At 37.8% G+C, this 26,420-nt stretch overlaps 6 protein-coding genes and 1 pseudogene across 7 annotated transcripts; 5 read left to right on the forward strand and 2 right to left on the reverse strand.

The window, feature by feature from the left end:
• Nucleotides 1-420: 420 nt before the first annotated feature.
• On the forward strand, nucleotides 421-1,579 carry LOC111782530 (uncharacterized). The gene is made up of 3 exons (XM_023663292.2): nucleotides 421-704; nucleotides 794-1,025; nucleotides 1,123-1,579. Exons 1-3 carry the CDS (start codon nucleotides 480-482, stop codon nucleotides 1,536-1,538), a joined length of 873 nt encoding a protein of 290 aa, XP_023519060.2. The 5' UTR covers nucleotides 421-479; the 3' UTR covers nucleotides 1,539-1,579.
• A 992-nt stretch (nucleotides 1,580-2,571) lies between these two features.
• On the reverse strand, nucleotides 2,572-5,345 carry LOC111782606 (serine/threonine/tyrosine-protein kinase HT1-like; annotated as a pseudogene). Its single transcript, XR_015414700.1, has 4 exons — nucleotides 5,053-5,345; nucleotides 3,749-4,813; nucleotides 3,099-3,554; nucleotides 2,572-3,021 (listed from the first exon to the last, which is right to left on the reverse strand). The product of XR_015414700.1 is annotated as a serine/threonine/tyrosine-protein kinase HT1-like (transcript).
• Nucleotides 5,346-6,541: 1,196 nt separating this feature from the next.
• LOC111783282 (non-classical arabinogalactan protein 31) lies at nucleotides 6,542-7,451 on the forward strand. The gene is made up of 2 exons (XM_023664204.2): nucleotides 6,542-6,937; nucleotides 7,025-7,451. Exons 1-2 carry the CDS (start codon nucleotides 6,574-6,576, stop codon nucleotides 7,327-7,329), a joined length of 669 nt encoding a protein of 222 aa, XP_023519972.2. The 5' UTR covers nucleotides 6,542-6,573; the 3' UTR covers nucleotides 7,330-7,451.
• Nucleotides 7,452-10,900: 3,449 nt separating this feature from the next.
• On the forward strand, nucleotides 10,901-12,109 carry LOC111783648 (VQ motif-containing protein 4). Its single transcript, XM_087120637.1, has one exon. The coding sequence runs from the start codon at nucleotides 11,129-11,131 to the stop codon at nucleotides 11,891-11,893; it is 765 nt and encodes a 254-aa protein (XP_086976763.1). The 5' UTR covers nucleotides 10,901-11,128; the 3' UTR covers nucleotides 11,894-12,109.
• A 3,328-nt stretch (nucleotides 12,110-15,437) lies between these two features.
• LOC111783169 (nonsense-mediated mRNA decay factor SMG7-like) lies at nucleotides 15,438-20,130 on the forward strand. The gene is made up of 6 exons (XM_023664067.2): nucleotides 15,438-16,009; nucleotides 16,623-16,758; nucleotides 16,838-17,425; nucleotides 17,512-17,634; nucleotides 17,723-17,898; nucleotides 17,988-20,130. Exons 2-6 carry the CDS (start codon nucleotides 16,711-16,713, stop codon nucleotides 19,750-19,752), a joined length of 2,700 nt encoding a protein of 899 aa, XP_023519835.2. The 5' UTR covers nucleotides 15,438-16,009; nucleotides 16,623-16,710; the 3' UTR covers nucleotides 19,753-20,130.
• A 494-nt stretch (nucleotides 20,131-20,624) lies between these two features.
• On the forward strand, nucleotides 20,625-21,179 carry LOC111783525 (uncharacterized). Its single transcript, XM_023664453.2, has one exon. It carries the CDS (start codon nucleotides 20,625-20,627, stop codon nucleotides 21,177-21,179), a length of 555 nt encoding a protein of 184 aa, XP_023520221.2.
• A 3,057-nt stretch (nucleotides 21,180-24,236) lies between these two features.
• On the reverse strand, nucleotides 24,237-25,986 carry LOC111783691 (uncharacterized). Its single transcript, XM_087120406.1, has 2 exons — nucleotides 25,731-25,986; nucleotides 24,237-25,577 (listed from the first exon to the last, which is right to left on the reverse strand). The coding sequence occupies exons 1-2, from the start codon at nucleotides 25,788-25,790 to the stop codon at nucleotides 24,621-24,623; spliced, it is 1,017 nt and encodes a 338-aa protein (XP_086976532.1). The 5' UTR covers nucleotides 25,791-25,986; the 3' UTR covers nucleotides 24,237-24,620.
• Nucleotides 25,987-26,420: the final 434 nt, after the last annotated feature.

Consider the following 26,420-nt stretch of genomic DNA (forward strand, 5'->3'; position numbering starts at 1 on the left):
TTAACTCCAGTCTTTTTCAATTTTAATTTTGGAATATTTTATACGAAATTTAAGTTTTTATTTTTATTTTTGTTATTATTATTTTATTTTAATACCCCACAAGTTATAAAAAATAATAATGATTGGAAATGGAAAAAAAAAAAAAAAAGAAAAAAAAAAGGTGCAATGGTGGATATTCGAGCATATCCGGATTAGGTTGATTAAATGGATCGGCATTATTGCACTGTCCAAACTGACGTGGATCCCCGCTGTCCGGTCTATTAAAGCCCACGAGGGATCAGTATACTAGTTTGTTCGATCATGTTCAATTCGGCCACGCCACATCATCAACGTGGAGCCCAACTGTACGTGGCGTCTCGTTTATCTGCCCGGTTTTACGGTAGACCCGGTTTGATCCGAATAATTTGGTATATAAAGACGGAGTCGTCCAGTTAGTTCTACACAACACACACCTGTGTGAAAAATCACATAATTATAAAATGGCCGGCCGGAGTTTCCCGGGAACAGAGGTTTCGAGTTTTTCCGACATGGTTTTTGGGTTTTTGGACGACGGCGAGGGGTTAGCGGCGGAGGGATTTGGGAGCAGCTTAGAGAGTCAAGAGAGTGAAACGACGGCGTTTGATGAAAATGATGAAGAAAAGGAAAATGGCGAGAGCTTGGAAGAAAGCAAGAGCTTTTGGGAGACCCAAAACCAGATCTTACAAGTGAGTGATTTGTTTTTAATTAAATTAAATTAAAAATAAAACATTTGAGGTTAATGGGTTTGTAACTTTGTACTGTAATGGTAATGCAGGCGACGATATGTCGGACTAATTCTCTGGAATCAAAGATCAGAACTGCCACAAAGGAGGCAGTTAAGGAAATACAGGGGAGGGGAGGAGCCTGTGGATGTGGAAGATCCGTTCTGGCAATGACCGGCTGCCGGAGCTGCCTAATGAGGGAGATTTCCGGTCACCTTCGAAACGCCGGCTACGATAGTGCCGTTTGCAAGACCAAGTGGAGAAGCTCGCATCATATACCCTCAGGTAAACGAACAAACAGACACAAATGGAAAAAGAAAATTTATGGAAAATTTTCAAAATTTCTGAATTTTTTGGGCTTTTTTCATTGAAATTGATTCAGGGGAACACACATTTTTGGATGTGGTGCACAAATCAAAGAAAGGGGAGGTGAGGTACATAATTGAGCTAAACTTGAGAGCAGAGTTTGAAATGGCTCGAGCTAGCGAGGACTACAACCGCCTGGTACGGCGGCTGCCGGAGATCTTTGTGGGAAAAGTGGAGAAACTTCAGGGCGTAATAAAAGTAGTGTGCGGCGCTGCGAAAAAGTGCATGAAGGAGAAGAAGATGCATTTGGGGCCATGGCGAAAACAGAGATACATGCAAACTAAATGGCTGAGTGCGTGTGAAAGGACCATGTCAATGCCTCTTGTTTCAGTTGGGTACTCGTCTGGTCGGCTTCCGAAGCCCAGAGCTTCGATGCTTACCGTTGATTTGCTCGACAAATTGCCCAATCGGACGGCTGTTGAAGTTGTCTAAATTATTAGATGATAGATAATATGACGTAGGGTTTCCCTTTTTGTATTGGCCACTGTTCCACTTTTTATTTTTTTTTTAATGTTTTTCAGCTGTAAACTTTGGTGCTCTGCTGGCATGTGAAAATAAAATTCACAACCCATGACTAATAGAACGTAAGAGAATAAGTGTGGATAGTATAATTATATTTAGAGTTACATCGATACATGGAATTGTTTCTTGGTTTATGTGGCTGACTCAATAATTAATGTTTTGTGCTCTCTGTCAAAGAATTGTGAGATCCAGTTGGGTTGGAGAGGAAAAAGAAACCATCTTTATTTAGGTAAAAGGTATGACTTTGGCTAGTAGATGCATTTTAAAATTGTAAGTCTGACGACGATACGTAGCGGATCAAAGCGGACAATATCTAGTAGCGGTGAGTTTTGGATGTTACAAATGGTATAGAGTCATACACCAAACGTGAGCTTGGGCTGTTATAAATAGTATCAGAGCCAACAACCAAGCGGTGTGCCAGTGTTAAACACTGGCCCCCAAGGGGGGTCGATTGCGAGATTCCACATCAGTGAGGGAAACGAAGCCCCCAAGGAAGGTGGATTGCGAGGGGGGGGTCGATTGCGAGATTCCACATCAGTGAGGGAAACGAAGCCCCCAAGGAAGGTGGATTGCGAGATCCAAACATTCCTTACAAAGGATGTGAAAACCTCTCCCAAGACACCAAGTGGCGTACCAACGAGAATGTTGGCCCTCTAGGTGGGTATATTGTGAGATTCTACCCTTGGTTGGAAAGAGGGAACAAAGCATTCCCTACCAGGATTCTCCATAGATACTCAACAACGTTGGCCCCAAGGGGGGTGGATTGTGAGATCACACATCGGTTGGAGAGGAGAAGAGGATGAAGCGTTCCTTACTAAGACGTGGAAACCCTCTCTAGTAGACACGTTTGCTAAGAAAGTAGAAAGTAAGAGAGTTGGATGAGGAGAGGGAAGAGAAATAAAGTGCAAAGGAACAAGATAAGTTCACAATTCTGAGGGGAGAATTCCAAAAATATCGTCAGAACGTATTCATTTCAGTCATGTGAATGTTAGAAACAGAAACAATTGAAGGAACAAAAAAAAAACTGCAAAAGTTTTGTTTCTTTCTATCTACAATGAACCTGGGGAGCCAACATGATATTTTCAAGAAAAGCTAAAAGCGCACAGAGAAAGATTCATATGAATTTAGGTGTGGAGGTGAGAGAATTATGAGAATGAAGAGGACCAACCCTCTGCATCCATCCCATGCTGCTTTAGACCCTTTCTTGTGATCTTCCCAACTTCCCTTATGCTCTCTACACTTCACCATCTCCCCCAACACAACTCTCAAGCTGCTCTAATACTTTTACCACCTGCCAAAACTCCGGCCTCTCTCCTGGTTGCGTGGACCAACATTGCTCGATCAACGCCTGCATCACTGGAGGACACTCGCTCGGGATCACCGGTCTAATATTCTGAAACATACAGCCCCAACAGTGTTACAGAACAGATAAGTTGGTAAATAAAAAAATGTGCTTAACAATAAAAATACCTTATCTACAACTGCAAAAGCTGCTTGGATGGGAGTCATATCCTCGTAAGGGATTTTTCCAGCTACTAATTCCCACAGGATGAGTCCAAAGCTGTACATATCAACCTTTCTTCCATAAGGTTTACGTTTGATCATCTCGGGGGCCATCCAACGAAAAGTTCCAGGGTCCTCCGCTAATGTATCACAACGTGCCTCCTCACAAGCGATGCCGAAATCGGCAATCTTTAGACAAAAGTTTTCATCAATAAGAACGTTTTCAGGTTTGAGATCCCGATGAATGACGCCTTGTGAGTGAATGTATTCCATCCCACGAGCAATGTCCAAGGCAATAGCAAATAGTTTTTGCAATGGGAGAGATTTTTTTTCAAGTTTGTGAAGATATGCCCTTAAGGAACCCAGAGGTAGATACTCAGTGATGATGCAATAAACGGGTGGCATTTTCACAGCTGCTACCAACTGTAAAGCAATGACAAATACAATACTGTTCATACATAATTCATAACACAGATACTTTTTCTTTTCAAGCAGCAACTGGGAACTCATATCAAACATTAAAAACATAAAAGTTCAGCGAAAGATATGCATCAAAACTAACCTAACAAAAAGTAATTCAGATGAACTTGTCATCAATCAAGGAGCAAGATGCTTACCTTTATAACGTTGGGATGGCGGAGACGAGATAAAAGGGTTACTTCCCTATCAAACTGCTTTTTTAAGCGACCTGCGAGTTCTCCATTTTCGTCATCGACTGGTAGATTGATCATCTTAGCAGCAACAACGTTATCTTCGTAAAGTCCATGGTAAAGCCGACTATGAGCTCCGAAAGCAAATTTATGCCCAAAACTCAACTTCGACAGGTCAATAGACGATTCATCTACAGCCTCGACAGCGGTGACCTTCCCTCCATTGTGGTCAAAAAACCTTGTCCAAGAAGACTCCTTGAACTTGGACTTCCCATTGCCTTTAAATGAGGCAAAATGCCTCAGAAGGCCTTTTAACTTCTCTTCCTTTAAGGAATTGCGCTCCTTAGCTTTTTTACTAAATAGTCTTCTACCCTTCTCTTTTCCAGGTGCCTTCCTCTGAGGCGGCGGCGTTGAAAACCGCTTCTGATCGGTACGTGCACTCTTAAACGCATCGGAAAGTGTAGCTTGTGGAGGCCGAGCCGGAGACAAAGACCTCTGCTTGTTAAGAACATGAGATCTTGATTGTGCAACTGAGTTGAGTGGTGGGTGAGTGGCGGCAGGAAAGGAAGCTAATCGTAAGGACTCTAAACGATAGCATATTGTGTGAGAAAACTTGGTTCTTCTTAACCAAGAATTAGGATCTTCCTCCATGGCTTTCAAAAGGCTCAAAAACAAAGAATCTAATCAAGACTCTCAATCAACAAACCCCACCTACTATAAAGAAAACAGGACGCAACACGAACATAGAAACAGAAATTGTTCTTGTTTAGCGGAAGCTTAAGAGGGCTAATCAAAGCTGTGAAGATCAATCAAGAACAAGATCGTCTCCACCAATAACCTCATCTCCATTGAAACCAAAATCCCTTGAAAACCAATATATCCCATCAAAATCCAAGAGAAATTCTCAATCTCGGAGCACCCAAGTCGAAGTCTCTCCCTCGAACCCTCAGCCACATTGTCTGACCAACCTCTTCCTCTTTTCAAACCTACACTGTTGGCCTCAAGAAGTCAAACGACCTCGCGTTCCTACGTCTGGAAAATCCCACACCAGAATTCCAATAAACAAATTGAATCAACAAGGCAAAAGAAAACAATCGAATCCATACTACGGACAAACTTATAATCACATTAGCCGTCGATTCACATAAACAACACTCACAATCATTGTTCAAACACAAAATGAACCGTAAGCAAAATCAAGAAAATGCAATCAGTATATGACCCAAAAACGGGAACAAGAGATTATGAGAGAAAATAAAGAAGAAACTCACCAGGAGATAAACAAAACGGTGGAGTCTCCGGCACCATTGGAGCCATATCTATATCATTGCAGCAACAAAACACCATGAAAAAAATCGTTGAGGAAATTTTGCAGTTCGCAAAGGGTTTTATAATTCGTAAAGGGAATGGGTGAACTTAGAATCTTTTGCTCGCTTTCCTTCACCGTTCGGGAATGACAGATGTTACTTGAGATGGAAAAAAATAAACGAACAAACAAACAAAAAAGATCAAGTGTGGCTCGCACGCAGTCGAAGAGGTGTTGGTTCTCCGGGCATCCCGTGGAGCCTATAACTTTTTATTTTCTTTTATTTTCTTTTATAAAAAGTTGCTATTCGGAGGGGTTCCACTGCGGCGCGACGGCATGAAGCTGTGGGCCCTAATGCCCTCTAAAAGTGAGGGGGAAAGTCCAGGTGTCACAATCATAAGGAATTATAAAGATCCAGCGTGGCACTTTGATTGGTACGGCCTCCCATCCCGCCTTCCTCGGTTCAGGGTTCCAAAAAGTGGAACCCTTTCAAATTGGGTTTTAATTATGTTTTTTTTTTTTTTTAATATTAAATAAAATATTTCAAATGGGTCTGAATGTTTGGGCCTGAGTGTTTTATTGGGCCGAAATGGGCTTTGCATGATTTGTGTGTGTACGGAATTGGATCTAAAAGATCTTATGCATTAATTACACCTCCTTTTTTATAAAAAAAAAAAAAAAAAAAAAAAAAAAAAAAAAAGCATTAAATGTGACCTCGTTGAGTTGCTTGCAACGGCGGTAATCTTGAATTGAATTTCAATGGAGCTATTCAGACCGTTGATCTCCTGTAACGCATTTGCCAATGCATTGACTTTTCACTTCCGTGGAGTGCAAGAAAAATACTTGTTTTGGGATCTATGAACCAAATTTAATTAATTCCATTGCAAATTAATAATAATAATAATAATAATTTATGGTTTTAAGTGATAAACCTATATATAATCATTAATTTGAGCCTAATTAATACATTATAATTTAAACAAAAAGCTTAATCATTTATTTATAAAGTTATAAGGAAAACTGGTAAAATTCAGCACACGGTTTGTGTCTACGAAGCAAAGCTCTGCCACGTGTATTGAGTCTGAAATCAGGCCACGTAACATAACTCTCTCTTTCAGCTGCATTGCATGTTACCACCACTTTATCCATTCATGTCTTTTTCACTTTTAATTTCAAATTAATTATATTAATTTAAAACTCAAATATACAAAGAAAAATAACATAATATATATTTGTATATATATTTAACGAGGTGTATTGGAATACTAACAATTTTCCCATATTTTCCGGTGACTGAAAATGCAATAGAAGGACGGCACGGTCGTCTAGAAACACTGACAACTCAACTTTTATTATAATTATATCAATTTAAATTAGAAATGTTTTTTTCTTTATTATTTTAAAATCATATCATACAATTAACCCTCACCGATTTTGTATATATAATAATCCCCTTGTGGCTGATGTTTCAAGCTTCGTATTCCAAATGGCTTCTGTCGCTACCGGTGCTGTCATTGTCCTCCTGCTTGGCTGCGCCCTCAATGCCTTCCAAGCGGCTGCAAACCACGGCAGCCCCACTCCGGCACCAAGGCCAGATGACCGTCACTACCCAGTGCCAGTAGCCGCCCCTAGCCATCACCACCACCATCACCATTCTCATGCCCCTGCTCCTTCCCCTGTTTACGCACCTCCCCCTCCGGCTCACTACGCTCCGGTTCCCTCTCCGGTTCAACCACCCAAACGGTCCACCTACATCCCAAGAAGCTTTGTTGAAGTCCAAGGTGTTGTTTATTGCAAGTCTTGCCATTATCCTGGTGTTGATACTCTTCTTGGAGCTAAACCCCTAAACGGTCAGTTCCAAAACCGTCAAAAGTTTTAACCGTCGTTAACGGAGCTGTTAAAGTACTGTAACTGACTTCTTCCTTTGTACAATGCAGGTTCTACAGTGAAGCTGTCATGCAAGAACACCAAATACGCTCCAACGGCGGAAACCGCCACAACTGACAAGAATGGGTACTTCCGGCTGGCAGCGCCAAAGAACGTAACGAGCTACGCATTCCACCGGTGCAAGGTTTATTTGGTGAAGTCGCCGGACAGCAGTTGCAGTAAGATGTCGAAAATGAATGGCGGAGAGGACGGGGCGGAGTTGAAGCCAGCAAAGGCATTCACGGACGCCGAGAAGAAACCGGTTGTGCTGTACAATGTTGGGCCATTGGCTTTTGAACCTACCTGCGCTCGTTGAACGTAGGTGGGGACTGTGTGGGGGTAGATTAGTAATATCGGGGATTTTGATGTGATGTATTTGGATTCCTGCACTTTTCTAGGTTATTGTGATGTTCTAATGGAGTCGACACTTCAACAAAACCATGCATTCACACATTTTATTTGCTACTTTCACAAATGTTCTTAGATTTTATGAAATTTAATTTAAGTAATATAATCAAATAAGTGTGACCGTTAAATGAAGAACACAAAATATTTGAAAGTTAATTAAAACAATTATATTACATAGTTTTTATTTATTTTTTTAATTATTAAGATGCTACATAATAATATTTGAATTGATTTTTAGTAATTTTTATACTCTTCAAACTCTTCGAAGAACAAAAAAAAAAAAAAAAAAAAAAAGCTGACAGGTTTTTTAGATATGTTGGATTTTATGATATCGAGTATACTTCCTCGGAAATCGGTCTTCTTTATCTTAAATAACGGTAACTGATTATTTATGTTTAACGGAGAAAAAAAATTCGTTACATTTATTCCAAGTTTACATTGGGAAGGTTGCAATGGCTAAAATTGATACAAGAAGTTTGAACTTTCTTTATTTGTAATTTAGCTGAATTAATAATAAAATTAAAACTTTGGATAATACACTTAAAACTTTAAAATAAAGATATTTTAAATGTTTTTACCAGAGCAATCAATATTTAATTTACAAATATTTATAAATTTTTAATAAAGTTTCTCCTTTATCGTCAATATTTCTTTCGATCTTGTTTTCAAACTCTCTTTCGAAAATCTTTTTACCTCTATGTTTTAAGAATCTTCTTCTCAAACGGGACCAGAGTGTTGAGCGAGCAAAAACGCTAGGCTCTTACGAGTGGAAGGGGTGGGTTGTGAGATCTCATTTCAGTTAGAGAGCAACAAAACATTTCTTATAAAGAGTGAAAAACTTCTCTACAATAGACATGTTTTAAAATAGTGATACTGAGAATAATATGTAATAAGCCAAAAATAGGTAATATCTAGTAAATGTAGCCATTGTGAGGTGTAAACGTGGAATATAGATTACACTTAACGGTCAATTTTGATTGTGTACCAATTTGAAATTCACTGTTGATTTAAAAAAAATAAAGTAGAATAAAAAGAATGAATGAGATCCGTGGGGGCGAGGGTAAAGCAAATGCGTGGCGAGCGGAGCGGGCGCATTTTGAGATGGAATCCAAAATGGGCACTCAAAATAATAATCCTCTACAGGTGTCGCACCGTATAACAACCGTGGTCCCTTCTCCGTTTTGTAGCATTTAGTTTCAATTTTTATTTAAAAAAAACATTGAAAATTGGAAGAGAATTGGATTCACCTCTCTTCTCTCTCTCTTTCTCTCTTTTATTTAAAAATTTGATAGTAAATAAAGAAAAGAGAGAAAGCGTGGGGTAAGATTCCTGCCACACCAACAATAAATAAATAAATAATATATATATATATAGCTCAAATTCAAAATTCAAATTCCCCGAAGTTGAATCAAATTAATAGCTATGAATATGCAACCATGCTCCTAACTCCACTTTCACGTGCCTCGACCCGTAAATTTAGAATTTTCGAGAGATGAGAGACCTACACTATATATTCTAATACTTCTAATGAATCATGACATTATATTTTACTGAGGTTAGTTTGAGATCCTCGTTTCTTCCCTAATTTAGGTTTTGGGTGTTAGATAGAGCTAACCCTTATGTTGTTCGAGCTACCCTAATGAGCAAACTGCTAACCTAGTCAAGGTCGATGCCTAAATCCTTCTCTCCCCTGGGCTCGTAGCTTGAGCTTAGAATTTATCGGACTTATTGATTACAATTTATTTTATGAAAAAAGAAAAAAATATGTTTGCCATTTGAATAGTAATAAATTCAGGTTGTCCATGGAAGTATTAAGTTATTTTAAAAGAATTAAATGGTCGAGAAACTCTTTTTCTTTTATTTTTTTTAATGGAATAACTTTGTTTAGTTATCTTCCTATAATTTATAAAATAATTATTGGAATATACCTAGAAACCACAATGACATTAAAAAAAAACAAAATAAGCAAAGTAAACTATTGTTTTATTTTAAAAAGAATAACACTAGGTATTTTTGCTCACTTATTGTCCACTCAATTTAATAATAGGACAGAGAAGCTTTATTCCCCATATTTTCCATCCAATAGGCGTGACTAAGCATAACATATTTTAATTAAATTATATAAATATAGTTTCAATAATATCCTTTAATTAAAAAAAAACTTTTTAACATGTAATTTATGTGTTACATAGGTTTTATAGAGTTATCGTATGTTTTTTATATGCATTTTATGTTTGTGTATTATTTAAAATTATTTTGCTACCTGGGGGCTACGTTTCATAAATAGAGGGTAAAATTAAGGGTATTTGCGAAATAATAAAATAATGGGTGTCAATAAATGACCTTCTGATTTGGTGATATTACCGAATCTGCCACGAGACTGTAGACCGTCAATGTGCGGAAAATTTGAATCTTTTCTTGACGTTTTCCACCACTCTGTCTCTCTGTCTTTGTTTCTTTGTCCAATTTTTCTCAGCTCGGCCAATTGAATACCGCGCACCACTCAAGTTCTGCTAACCCCACTCTCATCATTAGCGCGTATTCTTCACATTCCACAACTGTTGCTATTTCTTTTGACGTTATATATTAATTATTGAGTTTTGCATTAAAAAAACCGTTGGTTTAATACCTGAATTATTAGAATCTGTCGTATTGGTTCTTATTTTCACTAAAATAATTATGATATTTTAAAAAATATCATATTAACTTTTGCATTCCTCCAGTATGATTTATTTACTCATTTTCAAGTATTTTTATAAGTAAAAAATTATCCTATAAATTAGTAAATATAAGATTCTTTTAAATTACACATCATATCTTTAAAATTATTTTCATTCATATATAAATTATATTTTTTTTATTTAATGTCACGCTAATTTTTGTTGTTATTTTTATTAATTATTGAATTGATAAATAATTGATGTCTAAAATATTTCTTTTTAAGTTAAAAATTACAAGAGAGAAGTTTTGAAAGTTTAATGAAATCTGCACAAAGCCTTGGGACCCAAATGCTTGATATTATCATGGTAGAAAGTTGACAATCATTAATTTATTGTATTTATTTTCAAAATAATTTGAAGTTTATTCATTTATAAAAAAAATTAATTTAGGCGGAGGACCCTAACTTAGGTCTAATTTTAATAAAATACTCAGTGTTCCAGGTACGAAGGGGTAAGATTTCTGTTTATTTGCATTAAAATATAGCCTTTTCGGAGTAATTATGAATAAACTATTAATTAATTAATCATTATTATAATTGGTAACCCTCAAATTAAAAACTAATTAATGCTTGTCAACCACTGTTATAAGTAACCATGGAAGTTATGGACATCTCTAGAATTTAATTATTTATAAATATGTTTTTTAATAGTTTATTTTTCAGTATTAAAAAAAATAAAATATAAAAATGAGGGGAAAAGGGGCGTGGAAAGAAGGCGCGTTGTTGATGATGAATATGAATGATTGAAATTTGAAGGTAGGCAGTAAAAAGAAAGTCCCCTCCAAAACGTTTCTTACCAAACCATGAACCAGACGGCGAAGGCAGAGGCGGAGGCAGAGGCAGAGGCGGAGGCAGTAAGAAATAAGAACATCACTTTCTCTCTCATCTACCCCACTCACCACGCCTCTGCTTCTTTCTCAACACCTTCCTTCCCCTTTTTCTCTCTCTAACCTCTCTGTGAAACCTCTTCACTGATCACAACCCTTCAATGGAATCCTCTTCAGTTTTACAAGAAAACCCATGCCCTTCTTCTTCTTCTCTCCTTCCTTCTCCAAGTAGCCGCATGACTCACAGTACTACCAGTAGTAGCAGCACCAGCTATGGACTCCAACAACTCATGCCTCCACCGCATCACTTGCACTCGCCCAAACCCATCACTCGATCCGAATCTGTTAACCCTTACCCCACTACCTTTGTTCAAGCTGATACCTCTTCTTTCAAGCAAGTAGTTCAAATGCTCACTGGATCCCCTGAAACCGCCAAGCAAGCCTCTGTTAACCCTGCTGCTGCGCCTTCCAACTCTGATTCTGTGTCCAAAACGCACATTCCTCCCATTAAATCTTTACCCAAAAGGCAGCAATCTGGATTCAAGCTCTACGAGCGTAGGAACTCTTTGAATAAACTTAAAATTAACCCGGTGTTTCCCGTTTTTGGTTCCACTACTCATTCGGGGTTTTCTCCGAGGAAACCTGAAATTCTTTCTCCGAGTATTCTGGACTTTCCGGCGCTCGCTCTCAGTCCTGTCACGCCGCTGATTCCCGACCCGTTTGATCGATCTGGGTTGGCGAATTGTAGCTACTTGAAGAATGGGAATACCAAGTTGGATGCAGAGGCGGAAGAGAAAGCGATTAAAGAAAAGGGGTTTTACTTGCATCCATCGCCGACCACCACTCCTCGTGACTCCGAGCCTCGGCTGTTGCCACTGTTCCCAATGACATCTCCTAGAGTGCCAGGTTCATCATCCATTTCATGAATTGCTCTTTTCTTTTCCTCTAAGGATTTTGGGTTTTTCAATTTTATATGTTGCTGCTGGGTGATGACATTTGATGATAATGAAAAGGAGGTGAGAGTGGTAAGGCTTGTAATGATATATTTCCAGAGAGTGGTAGATTGTTGCTTCAATTACAAAATTTGATGTTCTGTATCCTTTCTTATGAAAAAAGGAATAAAACTTAGCCCCATTTTCTCCCTTGTTTGTTCCCAGAAGAAAAAACTTAGCCCCAAATTCAATCATGTTTCCCCCTTCCTTAAGATTAATGTTCTATCGGATTCTTTTTCCTTCAAACCCACGACAGTTTACAAACAACTTTAGGGATGAGCTATAATCCCTTTCCATATCTGAAAATTTGTTTAGCCGATCGGTTATGATTACCATTATTACTCCTCGTCGTGTAGTCAACACTCACCACTGAATAAACGCAATATAAATGCGAAGACTATGATTTTGGCATTGGCAAAGCAATTAGTGTGGTGCAGGTGAATGAGGAAAAAGGAAGGGTGGTGTGGGGGAGGGTTATGAAAAGCGGCCTCGACCCTGCTCTAACTTTCAACGATAGGAGTAAAAGCTGGGCGTGGAATCTTGACCTTTTGTTACCTTTTGTGTTGTATCTTGTAAGCTTTTGTCATTGGTAACTTTCTTTTTGCTCTCTTTTTTCCTCTGTGCTCCATATTCCATGTTTGAGGCCTGAAGTAACTTGTGATCATTTATCCTGATAGGATTAGAAAATTGATTCTGGAAGAAGATTTAGGTGAGATGGAAGTGAATCTGGTCAACACTTTTAGTTGAACAATAGCAATCTTATCATCCATCTTAGTTTAGGGCAGCTTTCAAAGTAGGAAGGAAGCATCCATGATGAGTTATTCTCTAGAACAGGACATTACAACTATTATAAAACGAGGAGTTTCCCTGTCAGAAAAGGTACTCAAATGAGGACGTTGAAGCTGGAACAATAAATAGGGCTGTGTTTAGTGATGATCTGAGTAGAATTTGCAGGCATGGTAGAGATATTTTGTTCTTAACCCTTACGGTGGCCTACTTGGTTGACACTGAACAATCCGCCGAAACATGCTCAAAGTAAATGGGGACACGGGAGGGAAAGGAAGTGGGAGTTGTGATGAAGAAAGAGAAAGGGAGGCGGAAAGCCAGAAAACATGGTGCTCTTTTTCAGTGATGTTTGTTTGTTTGTTTGTTTGTTTGGCTGATTGTTTTTATATGGATAGTATAGTGTGGTGTTTCTTGTTGTGGGTTTGCTTTTTGTATACTTTTTGACACACTCCTATATGTTGGTGGGTGTCATTAATTGCAATCTTGAAATTTTTCTCTAACTGCTATCACTCCCTGCCTCTTAAAACGACCCTACTCCCTACCCTTGTCAAGAAGGGTCAACTTCTTTACTTCAACATCTCCCTAATGTCATTTTGCCTTTAGAATCTACCAAAATGGTCTTATATGGATGAAGATGTTATTCAAAACAGGATCACCTACGGAAATCTTGTTGCAATTCGAACCCCAAAAGTGGGGGAATGGTGGTGGTGGGGATGGTGAAGTGAAGTAAGAGAGGGGGATGATGATTGATGTGTTGTTGAAAAGGAATGGAATACGCAATGGATGGGGAATTGATGATATAAAGGCATTCATTCTCCCTCTCAAAGGCTTTGAGCGTTGGCATAGATTCCCACTAACAATGTCCCACCCAACCAAACGCATCTTTTTTGAATTTCTGCTCTTTATTTATTGCCAACCACATCATAATCCCCTTTCCTCTTACCAGTTTATGCTCAAATATCTGCTTACACCATCCTTTCTATCTCTCTCCTGTTCTTGTTTCTTTTGTTTAATCTGTATTCCCCGTTTTTAGGGCATTGTATATTGGAGAATTCTAATTTCCCAGTAAATTAATTGAATAATTATGTAAATATTGCAGGGTTTATGATTCCCAAGATAATTAAAGTAACGTAATATGCAATCTTAGAATAGTAGTGAGAGTGTGGAAATGGTGTTTAAATCTCATACAGGCTAGCATCATCATAAAGTTTGAAATGAAAATACCTCATCTTCGTCATCAATGCATTCACGGACGATGCCAGGTGTGTCGGAGGAGGCATGGCATAGTCGGCATGAGAGAGATCCCAAATGCCGGCGGTCGTTGGAGGACGATGAATGCGCAGGCGCAGGCGCAGCCATGTGCAGAAGGAATAGAAGCTTCATTTCTATTGCAGAGGAAAGTAGAGCCTTAACTGTGAATTTAATTGGAGGGTGGACCACTGGGTCGCTGGGCCTGATCACCACAAATTGGGCCTGTTTTGAGGCCCAAAAACACAACAAAATGTAAGTTGGGTTGGGCCCAAAACAAAGAGCCCAAACTCGGTTTTGCCCAAGCCCATTTAGTTCAACCATGTATGTTGGGTTGGGCCGAAAACAAGGAGCCCAAACTTGGTATTTGCCCATTCCCAAATCCAAAGAATGGGTCTAAAACTAATCTAAGCCCAAGCCCAATAAGACCTAAAACTTACAAGTTGAATTTTTGGAAAATTAAAAATTTAATCCAACTTGTGGGTTGACATTTTTAGTTGGTTATGTCCATATTTTAATATTTAAATTCTATGAAATTTTAGTTATTAATATAATATGTATGGCTGTTAAATATTATATATATATATTTTTTAAATAATTAAAAAATAAAAAACCAGATTTGAGTTAGTTCTGAACTTTATTCTGGTTGTTCGGGTCAACAATTCAACTAGATACAAAAGATTTTTTTGAACCGAACCCATATACACTCATCTAAAATTTCATTGGATGAAAAAGATGAAACTCAACCATTGATTGCTGTAAGAATGTATTAGTGGGAAATAAATGGAGGAGAAAGTGGTAGAATAAGCTGAAACCAGAAAAATGAGAATAATAAATGAGAAGAGAATCCCATTCATGATCTGTGGACCCTTCTCACTCTACTCCCATTCAGACTACAAAGTAGGGTTCACCCTCTTGAACCCTCCATCATCTCCTGGGCCCCATTCTCTGGTTACAGCTACTGATCTTTGAGAATATCTCTTGTTTCAATCCAACGGCTATGGATGTAGAGCTCATCATGAACACTCTTCACCACAGAGTACACAATCAATACCCAGTGATGATTGTACCTAATAACCACCACGTAGACCGCCTTGCCATCAATTAGGTGTTTTTATTCTCTTGGGATTTTTTCCCTTCATTTTCCATTTTCTCTCTCTTCTACGTGTTGATTGAGATTTTTTTTTAAGATTTAATTCCTGAATTTATTAAATATTCATATTTAAAATTTAAAACATAGTCACTTTAGTTGTAGTGATGGAAAGCTATTGGTAAAAAAAAATTAAAAAAAAATTAAAAAATCTAAATTAAATTTATTGTTGAATAATAGAAAGTAGTACTTGTGTGTGTGCCAACGTGTTGACTGTGTTTATTGTGCATTTGATTCAGAGCATTTAAAGATACGGAATTTCCCTTCAAACTCCACCACCGCAGAAGCCACGTTAGGCTGTTTGCCAATTCCCATAATGGAATTCAAATCAGATTTCTAAGTTTCGAGAATGCCCAGATCATCCTCCCTGCATTTGATACAAAACCCATTAAAAAAGGAGACAACTTTGTCCAAAATCTGCATAATTTAGCTCTGTTTTCAGCTCCAAAACAAATCCTACTTCATTTGGCTTGGTTTACAAGGGATCTTCTCTCATTAATTAGTCAATAAACACACCCAATGTTTGGCCACTGCCACTTATTCTTCATTTCCTTTATGAACTTTTCTATGAACAACAAAAATATAATCCCAATCCCACTTGATATCTAAAATTTTGTTTTTGATTTTGTTTTTCATGGTCACCCTTTTGCTTTCTCTGTTCTTTTCTTATTACTGCTGAAAGCGTACAGGTGTCGCACGCTTCTTACATAGCTTTCTATTCTCCGTCTCTGTCTATCCTCCAAGTGTGCACTTTTGGGTGGATAATTTGTTTTGGTCTCTGCTTCAAATATATTTGCTCCGATTCTTTTAATGGCGATGGAGGTTTGTCAAAGCTTTTGATGCCTACTTCTTGCTTCTCTTCTCAGGTGCCCTTTCCTCTTTACTATCTCTATATTTTTTTTCCCCAAATTTCTACTATCCCTTTTTACTTTTCTCTCTTTTGCTTCACTTCATGTGGGGTTCCTCCAAATCTTTCTTTTCTGGTGTCTGATGCACTCATCTTCTTGTTCTTCAAAGTTGGTGTTCAATTTTAGGGAACACCCTTTAAACCAATCACACCCAATAGCCATGGATTGTGAAAGTTGTAAGCCTGCGTGCTTGGTTTACTGATTTTACTCTTCAAACAGTTCAATTCTTCATCTGGGCTTCAATTTTGGCTCCTCTCAAGTTATTTTCTCGTGCTAATTTTGGGATGTTTCTTCATTTTGTTCCCAAATTTCTCTTTGCAGCACTTCACCATTGATTTTCCTTTGTTCTTTTTGGCTCTACCCCTTGTTGAAATGATGTCTTTTAACATCAGATTTTGGAGTTTTTCTCGTTGAAGATCACTTATTTGATTATTTGTTTAGATGTTTGTATCTAATTAAATCTTTGATTTAATTTAGTTTTGATTTGATTTAGTTTTTTATTTGTTTTTACCTGGTTTTCTCCAGATTTTTAGGTACATTTCTTAATATCTTTTTATATTCTTATATATAGAGTCTTCTGGCTTTCATAATACAATCTTCTCATCAACCAATCAATCAATCCATAGGTGTACCTTGAACTAAGCTGCTCAATTTTAACCATGACTACCACTTCAAATCAAAACAGAAAGGAGAAATTGCTTAACCAGGTAATTTGCTGCATAAGTTCTTCTATCTTGTTTCTTTTGCAAATTACTACTCTTTCAAGAATATGAGTGTTCATGTCAGGTTGTAACCTTGGAAAAGCAGTTGACATCATCAATCCTTTCAAAAGGGACATTGCATTCAGATGTCAAAGATCTATACCACAAAGTTTGTTCAATTTACGAGAGAATTTTCATGAGTGAACACGAACAACTAGAGCTTCAAGATGTGGAATATTCTCTGTGGAAGCTTCATTACAAGCTCATCGACGAGTTTCGAAAAAGGATAAAGAGAAGCTCTGCAAATGCAGAGAGCCCAAAGTTGGGGACAACACAAAGTCCTAACAATCATGTTGCAGAATTTAGATTGTTTCTATTGGAAGCAACAAAATTCTACCAAAAACTGATATTGAAAATCAGAGAATATTGTGGGGTTCCAAAAGAAGGCTTGTTGTATAAAGCATTTGATGCCTCGAAAGGTATCGATCCGAAGAACAAGAAAAAGACATGTCGATTCTTGTGTCATCGTCTTTTGGTTTGCCTTGGGGATCTTGCTAGGTACATGGAACAACATGAAAAACCAGATGTTCATTCACATAAGTGGTTAGCTGCTGCTACTCATTATTTGGAAGCAACAATGGTTTGGCATGATAGTGGAAACCCCCATAATCAGGTAATCTTATAATCTCATATGACCTTTTCAACCATGATATCAGATACTATTACTTGTTTTACTCATCTGTTCATGTTTCTTTCCAGTTGGCTGTATTGGCAACATATGTTAACGATCAGTTTCTTGCTATGTATCATTGTGTGAGAAGTTCTGCAGCCAAAGAACCGTTTCCTGATGCTTGGGATAACCTTATTTTACTATTTGAAAGAGTAAGTGAGACTCATTTTGTACTCCATTTTACTTTTTGGGTCTAGTCCTCTAGGCCTTCTACACATGTTTAACTAAGTGACCCTACAGAATAGGTCATCTCTTCTGCCTTCCCTCTCTAAGGATGGCCAGTTCGATTTCCTAAGACCGTCCGAGAAGTCCTGTTTCGAGATGAACTCACAAATCAAAGACGATCACGAATCTCTAGAGACACACTTTTTTCCTCTGCTCATCAGAACATTGGGTTTCTTTTTCATAAAATCCAGGTACGTTAGCCGCTCGAACTTTCGGTATGGATTTCACTGTTGCATTTGTAGCGGATTTGTCTTATGAACTCTTTTTTCATGCTTTACAGTTTGGAGGAATTCATAAGTACATTTTCATCCATGATGAGATGGCTGGATGAACTCTTGTCTTTAGATGATTCTGAGTTAAATGTTTCATTAGAGTCCTATAAGCTTTTGGATTCAGTGAGAACAGGTCCTTTCCGAGCCATTCAAATAGCTTCTGTATTCATCTTCATGGTACAGAATCTTTTTAGCAAATTTGATATGAATGATGAGCACCAACTTGAGCTGACTCACTTGGCTTTGGTTGCTACCTTTATTGTCATGGGACGTCTAGTTGAGAGATGTTTGAAGGCGAGGCAATTGAATTCGTGCACTCTTTTACCCGCTGTGCTCGTCTTCGTCGAGTGGTTACCGAACGTTCTTGATGAAGTAGTAAGATATGGTTATGATGAAAAAAGTAGAAGCTCCATGGCTTACTTTTTTGGTGTTTATGTGAAGCTTTTAGAGAGACTGAGTATTAATACAACTGAGGCAGAGTGTTCTCTTGATGTCCCTCTGTGGGAAGACTATGAGTTAAGAGGCTTCACACCTTTAGCCTTTGCACACGAACCATTGGATTTCTCATCCCACTGGGAACACATGAACAACTTTGAATTGGGAGCAAAACACCGTGCTTACCGCATAATTGTTACTGCCACCAAAGTTTCTAATATGGCTAATGATTCTCCAAAGTGGATAGTTTATGATAGGACGTGGAAGGTCTTTTACACACAAGAACAAGATGAACTGGAAGAGCCAACTCAGGATGTCTGTGAGAAAGATACTCTTCAATCTTTCCCTGTTGAAGATGAAGAAGTCATTCTTTTCGATCCGCTCATGAGGTATAATTCTGCACCAATCTCGATCGTAGGGAGCGACGAAGCTTCACCAAAAAGCAACGAGGCTGAGACGATATCTTCTGATGAATGCTTGAGGCGTGCTACGTCGCTACTTATAGAACAGACACAGGGCCAGAGGGATCCCTTTACTTTTCATACAGATGCAGAAGTACATCAAATATCAGAAGCCTCCATATCTACAGGGCCCCCCTCACTTAGTGCCTGGGTGCTCAACAGGGGTTTTAGTATTAACACTGATAGAGAAAAAGGGACAAATGGTGGTTTGCAGCCCATTGATGAGTTAACTCCGGAGTTTATAAATGGTCGAACCGAGAATTGTGCTTCGAGTCCGAGCTGTGAATCTGGAAAATCGTATCGTTTTCCTCCTCCTCCTCCTCCCTATTCTGTCCCAGCACCATCAGCCCCTTGTTTACCTGATGATGCTGTTTGGTTTAATGGTACCAATGCTACAATCTCTGGTGGCCAAATCTGTAGGGACGTGGACCGAAATGATACTTTGTCAAATGGTTTTCGAGGTAATTGGGGTCCCCCTCATGCTACACATGAATATAGTCCCTTGATTACTGGTTTTACGAACATGTGTTCGTCCACGCATCGAATGAGTTCGTCTGAATGGCTTCGCCAATATAGGGAGAATCACAATCTGGATAGGGTGAGTAATCAAGTATTGGCAGTTCCCTGCAATGCCTCTAGAAATGATACTTCAAGGTATGACCATTTGTATCAAATAGGATATCAGTTGGCTTCTAATCCAACAATGAATATGGAGAGTCCATTTTTCCATCCAGCATTCCCTTCAGCTTACGGCGCAAATGACAACCAAAAACACATGCTCGGCCACGGTTATGCGTCGCCCCCGCCGCTTCTGCTGCACCTAAAAGATAAAGAATGGAAGCTCCAGAAAGATGCTGCTGCCTATATGGGGAATTGAGGACTTTGTCAGATTTTGATCATCATTCAACATTTGCTGTTTCCAGAAACCAGGAACATCAAAGAGTTTGGTTTTGTATATAGGCGTATAGAAAGTTGGAAAGAATTTCACCCCTTTGCAGTGAGTTAGTTTCAAGTGAATTTGTATTTATATAATTATCTCACCTCAACATTGAACAAGATTGCTTCATGTCTGATGAGATATTGTATCCTTATTCTTCTGCATTTCATAGAACGCACAGCTGAAGAATTCTCTGCCAGAATGTAAGGTGGGTATTGCATCAACCACCTTTGGGATGGTAATTGATGCCTTTATCCATTCAACTAGACTCAAATTCGTTCATAGTTCATAGATTATAAATGTGATATTTTGTTAATAGATCTTCTATGTCAGCATGTTCTTTTTCTCTGTCGTTGTTCTGTTTTCTTGAACTTTGTCAGCATGTTCGCGTTGCATAGTCATCCATAGCTCCTGGTTACTGGTCCACCTCGGCACACACTGGCCTCGAGTGCGACATTGACAATATGTCCTTGTAGTTTGCATGAGATCTCACAATTCATCCTTTAAGAGTTCAGTGTCCTTGCTGATACACAATTCACCCCTTAGGATACCCTTTGTAACAGCTTAAGTTAGCGCAAACAGATCAATCCTATCATCAAAATCAAATTGGACAGCACCACAAATTGATGGGGGAGTTATGTGGAGTCATAAATATTGTTGAGGGCACGTCGAGGCTCCAAATCCACCAAAAACGCTTCCCCTTAGCATGCGCCCTGAACTACCAAAGTCAATACCTTCCCTTCACATCCACGCAACCAAATAGCTTACCAAATATATACCCACATACTCGTTTTGTGAGGTAAAGCCAGAAAATGATGCAAGGGGCTGCAGCTGCGTCCAATGAAGAAACCAAACCCACACTGATCCAACCAAACTGCCCTCGCTGCGACTCTTCCAACACCAAGTTTTGTTATTACAATAACTACAGCCTTTCACAGCCGCGTTACTTTTGCAAGTCTTGTCGAAGGTACTGGACTCATGGTGGCACTCTCCGTAACGTCCCAATTGGCGGCGGCTCTAGAAAGCCAAAGCGCCCCAAAGCAATACCCTTTTCTTCCCCTTCTCCGGACACCCTCAATGCGCCGCCGTCTCTCGCCCTAGATGCTGGTGGACCTCTTTCCTATTCCGGTGCTGGGTATCACTCTACTTTCAATGAATCGTCTGTGGGGGCTTATGCATTTGGATTATCCCAGACCTTTGATCATGGTGATCATAATACGATGTGGACTACCATCAACAACTCCATCAATTCTTGCTCTGCAGGTAATTACGAAAATTTAAGCTTAGAAACTGAAAATGAATGCTGTAATTTGGTCCAAAATCATCATGATCATGATCATCTGCCTCCCTATGACCGCCCCATTTGATTTCATGTTAGACTGCTTCAAAAAAAATGTTATTTTGACCTCGCATTTAATATCCATTACAAGGGAAGCTATTTGTTTCCATGTAATCCTGTTTATAATCCCAGTTAAAATGAAACTTTTATTAGTCCACTTTTGGGCATTTTGCTATGTACTTTTTTGAGAAAACCTTGTATTAATGGAGATGTATTTCTTACTTGTCAACTAAATATCATTCCCTAACTTAGCCAACATGGGCCCAACAATCCTCAACACATATTACAAATATGAGTAGGGAGAGAACCTTGTAGATGTATTCTTACCTATCAACCAAAGATCATTCCCTAATCATTCCCTAAATTAGCGGACTTGGGCCCAGCAATCCTCAACAAATATAGTTACAGATATCATCAAGTAGGGATGGAGAAGCATTCTCCCTCTCTTGTTTTACTTTCTGTTTATTTTTGCTGGGATCGAGTTAAGATTACCGGGATGGAGAAGCATTCTTCGTCTCTTATTTTACTTTCTGTTTATTTTTGCTGGGATCGAGTTAAGATAACTGGGATGGAGAAGCATTCTCCGTCTCTTATTTTACTTTCGATTTATTTTTGCTGGATCGAGTTAAGATTACCGTAGAGATTTCACATCTTCCAAATTTTTCTCATTGATTTTATATATTTACTTTTTTAGAAAAATATTCTTTTTGAAACATTCAAATTTAATGGTCCTAAATGTTAAACATCAATTTCAAAATTTCAAACTTGAAAAATGTAAATGGTAGGTATATAATTCTCATCTCTGTTCCATTAGTAATTGTCTCATTCCAAATCGATATCTATAGGTTAAATGAACATCTAGATCAACGATAATTCTTTTCATTATTTTGTCTCTTTGGTTAATAAGGCTAGCTCGTTGCATGCATGCACGTGTTTACTTTTTGTTTGGATCTTAAAGAAGAATGCACCGAGCCAAACCCACCAAGAAAAAATGGAGAGAATTAGTGATAATTTGATTGAATAAATTAATATGGTTTTACCAATCAAACAAAGTAGCTTACAGCATCTGATACCACGCTCATATCTCAATTGATATCATGACAATCCCCGTTGATGCATTGCAAACGTTGAATTTTAATCAACTTGTATATTATGATTAATGTATCAAGTTTTTGGGCGACAGAATCTTATCGTAAAAAATCAACTGGTTCGTCAATTTCAAATAAAGTGGTGGGCATCATGGTTTCTGAGTAAGCCAGAATATTGTTGGGTCTGCCACCTCACATCCCTTTCAAAACAATCTTCATTGTTCTTAATAATTCAGAGTTTTGTCCATTCAAAATGACAAGAAATCAATTCTAAATTTGTTGTTTCTTGTCACCACTTTGAGGAGTGTCGCATAATTTCTGCAAATTGTTGATTGGGATTACTGTATTTTGAGTTTTTTTGCAAGAAATTTGAATGAATATGAAAGGGTTTCATTTTTGGATTTGATACTCACTCGCACACAAAAGTGGCTGAGAGTTGGCTTAAGACATCACATTCTATAGCACAGATGTGAAAAGGAGAACGGTTAAGTTTGGCCTTGCTTGTGGAACAACTCTTTGTTTGACTTCCAAATCCCATTATGTTTACAAGATAGAGACCCTTCATAAACGCTTGCTTGCTTGCCTTGCTCGTTTTGCTGATTATCTTGCTGATTAGATAGAGATAATTTACACGTGTTGATTACTGATTACATTTGCCTTGACTTATGGTCAAGATGACGTGAAATTAGAGTTGTGAGAGAGATACAAGTGTCATGTTACTATGCAAGGTGGCGGGTTGCTCCACTCTAGATGGTAAGATCGTCGGTAGCTAAAAGCATTACTATCTTACGCTCTAATCCAAATAGCATAGGACATGTGGGATCATGTGACTTAGTGAGATTCAACTTGCTAAACTAAATATCTTAAACCGAAGAAAAAAAAATCCAAAAAATACTCTTAAAATTTCAAAAATACTATGAAAATGGTTAATACTGAATTTTCAAAATTTTCAATTAAAATTTTGTTAGAGATTCTTTTAAACATTTTACCAACTTCAAAAATACATTTAAATTTAATTAAGAAATATTATTAATGTTGACACCATGTTTTAAAAATATTCATGAACGTCATTAAGTAGCATTAAAAAGTTTAAAGATAATCTGCAAGAGGTGTTACAAAAATAGTTTTAGTTAATATATTGATCCTAAAAATTCTTTAGATTTTTTTCTACAAAATTAAAGGGTGTTAATATTACTTTTAAAGTTTCATGAATATTTTTTAAACATAATACTCGAGTATTTTCGAAAGAGTATCAGTGAAGATTTTGAAAGTTTAAGAGTATTTTTGAGAGGATGTATTAAAAGAAAAAAAATTAACACTATATATATATACATATATAGATTCGACAGGCCTGTTTTTGGGCCAAGTACAGAGTGATCCAGTTGAGAAAAGCCCATGTAGTCTCCCAACAAAAGGGAGTTTATTTTGTTTTATTTATTTAATTTAAAAGGGAATACAATGAATTAAGAATGAACTTCAATGACCATTTTGATTATTTCTGGTTTTTATTTTATTTTATTTTATTTTATTTTTAAAATTTCGCAACTTTTTTTTTAGAAGAAACAATGTAAAAGAATAGGCAAAATCAATCTCTTCCATCTTTTCAAACAAAAAGAAAAAAAAAAATTTATTCTTTGAAACTAATTTTTAATCCAGAAATTAATAACCTTTTGTATCAATTAATTAGGAAAGTTAATAAAAATGATTATTATTAAGAATAATAGTAGAATTGGTAAATATTTGATAAAGAAAACGAATGAAGGCAAGAATTTGAGATTTAGCATAGGATGAGGTGAATTTAAAGTGAGATTAATACAAATGTTTTGAAAGACCCAAATCTCCCCCCCGTCTCTATACCACCACACCGTTATACCCAGCCCCCCACCAAATAAACAAAACTTTAACCCAAGTGGAACATAACTTATACCAGCCCCCACTAAACCCTACCTCAAACACCGTATATTTACAACGCAACTAAATAAAACCCAACTTACTGAAATTAAAAAAAAAAAAAAAAAAAAAAAAAAAAAAAAAAAAAAAAAAAAAGGGAATGATCTCTTGCATGGGAGATGATGACATTGAAAGTCAGGGATCCGAGGTTCCTCTCAGCGCAAAATCCATATGGGTAATGGAAAATGGGAATGAAAAATGAAAAATTCTCCAACTTTTCGTGGAAAAAGTGAAAAATTTTCAATTTGGATCATATCCTTCTTGCTGCTGACATGAACACTCCGATCCCCAAGTTTGCTCCTTTATTTTGTTCTTCACAACCAAACCAGACCCATTAAAGTTCACAACAAGTAGAGAAGAAAAAAAATGAAGAAATTGTAAGATCTAGCGAAGAGATGAAGGTGGGGTTTAAATTAAAATTCATTTCCCCCCTAGATGAGAGAAGAAGTGATAGATGAAGCAAGATTTTCGGGATCGTGCCATGTTTGAGAGCTCCAATTACCGTAGAGTGGATTATGATCATTAGATTGGGTAGCAATTTCATCCGCTTGATTCTGCTGATCATCCCAATTTAGCCTTTTCATCCCATCTTCCAATTTCACATCTTTCACATTCAGCCCTAATTGATCTCCACCGTTGGATCCCATCACATGATCAACTTGTTGTTGATGATGGTGACCAAACGCTGGAGAAGCTAGGTTATTACCAAATAGATTCGGATCAGTGGATTTGAACCCAACACCATTGGTGAACTTGGAAGCAAGCAATGAAGAAATGGAGGTTGAAGAAGATGGGTTATGAGCAAATAAGGTAGAATAGCCCGAAAGGAGCGAACTTGAATTGAACCCATTAAGATTAAAGTCCCTATGATCAATATTAGGAGAACAAAACCCTAACCCAAGTGGATTTAAATCATACCCGGAAAATGGAACGTTGAGATCGGAGTTGGAGGCATAAAACATATTGGGACAAGAAGTTGAAGACGAGGAAGTGGAATCCGGGGCCGGGGAGGTGACGGCGGCAGTAGTAGTAGTCGTCGTCGTCGTAGAAGAAGGTCTTTTGAGGCGCTTGTTTTTCCGGCAGCCGCCACCGACAGGGACATTCCTCAAGGTGCCACCGCGGGTCCAGTAGCGCTTACAAGCCTTGCAAAAGTGGCGAGGCTGAGACAAGCTGTAGTTGTTGTAGTAACAAAATTTGGTGTTTGAAGAGTCACAACGAGGGCACCGGAGAGGGTCTTGTTGGTGTTGTTTGAGTTGAGTTTTCTGATCATGTTGTTTGTCCATTACTAATCCAGAGGAAGAAGAGGGCATGAGATTATTCAAACCCTTTTGATGATGGTGATGATGATGATGATCATGATCTAAACTTGTTGTTGGATGATTCTTCATCTATGTGAAAAGAAAGAGGAACAACATACACATATTATTCCAATCCAAAGGGAAAGCAACAAAAAAATTAAGGGTATGGTCAATTTTTGGTTGTAATAATTTGAGAGAGAGAGAGAGGGAGAGAGACAAAAAAAAAAGAGAGAATTTACTTACTTGTGGCCATTGGTTAGCTGATGAAGAGATGAGAACCATTTTGTCACAGTTTCCCAGCATTTCTTTTTGGATCTCTCCTTTCTCTTACACCAATTTTGTTTGGAAACAAAGTGTAAACAGACAAAGAGTAGGTGATGAGGGAGGGTTTTATTTCAAACCCTCTCTCTCTCTCTGCCTCTCTCTCCGCCTCTCTCTCCGCCTCTCTCTAAGATGGGGTTGAAAATATTATGACCAAACAATTAATTTGAAGTCATTGATGATTATATGTATAATTTAATGAGAATTTCACGTGGTGTGTGGATCTAATTTTTTGAATCTCTCACTTTCTTTATTTCTTTATGTCTGAAAAAAACAGCTAAAGAATGTTGAGAAACATTCAGAAATCCAATAAAAAAAAAAAAAGAAAGGGAGAAATAAAGTTTCAAGAATATTATAGAGATGAATCTCGAGAGGTTCGAGAAAAAAATGGCATGCATTTCGAAATTTTTTACGACAGTAACAAAAACGATTTAAGAACAATAAAATAATATATCATCTAACGAGTAATCGATCGTCTTTATCTATGTTTATGTAATATTTAGTTTGTGTTGGAGTAAAAGTATAGAGAAGGGAATCCCTAGAGTGCTCAATACCCAATGCAAAGCATCTCACCCACATTCCCACCACTTTCACCACCTCCACTTTAACCCT

This window comes from Cucurbita pepo, chromosome 20, assembly GCF_057944985.1.
Source record: "Cucurbita pepo subsp. pepo isolate OVF chromosome 20, ASM5794498v1, whole genome shotgun sequence".
Classification (NCBI taxonomy): domain Eukaryota; kingdom Viridiplantae; phylum Streptophyta; class Magnoliopsida; order Cucurbitales; family Cucurbitaceae; genus Cucurbita; species Cucurbita pepo.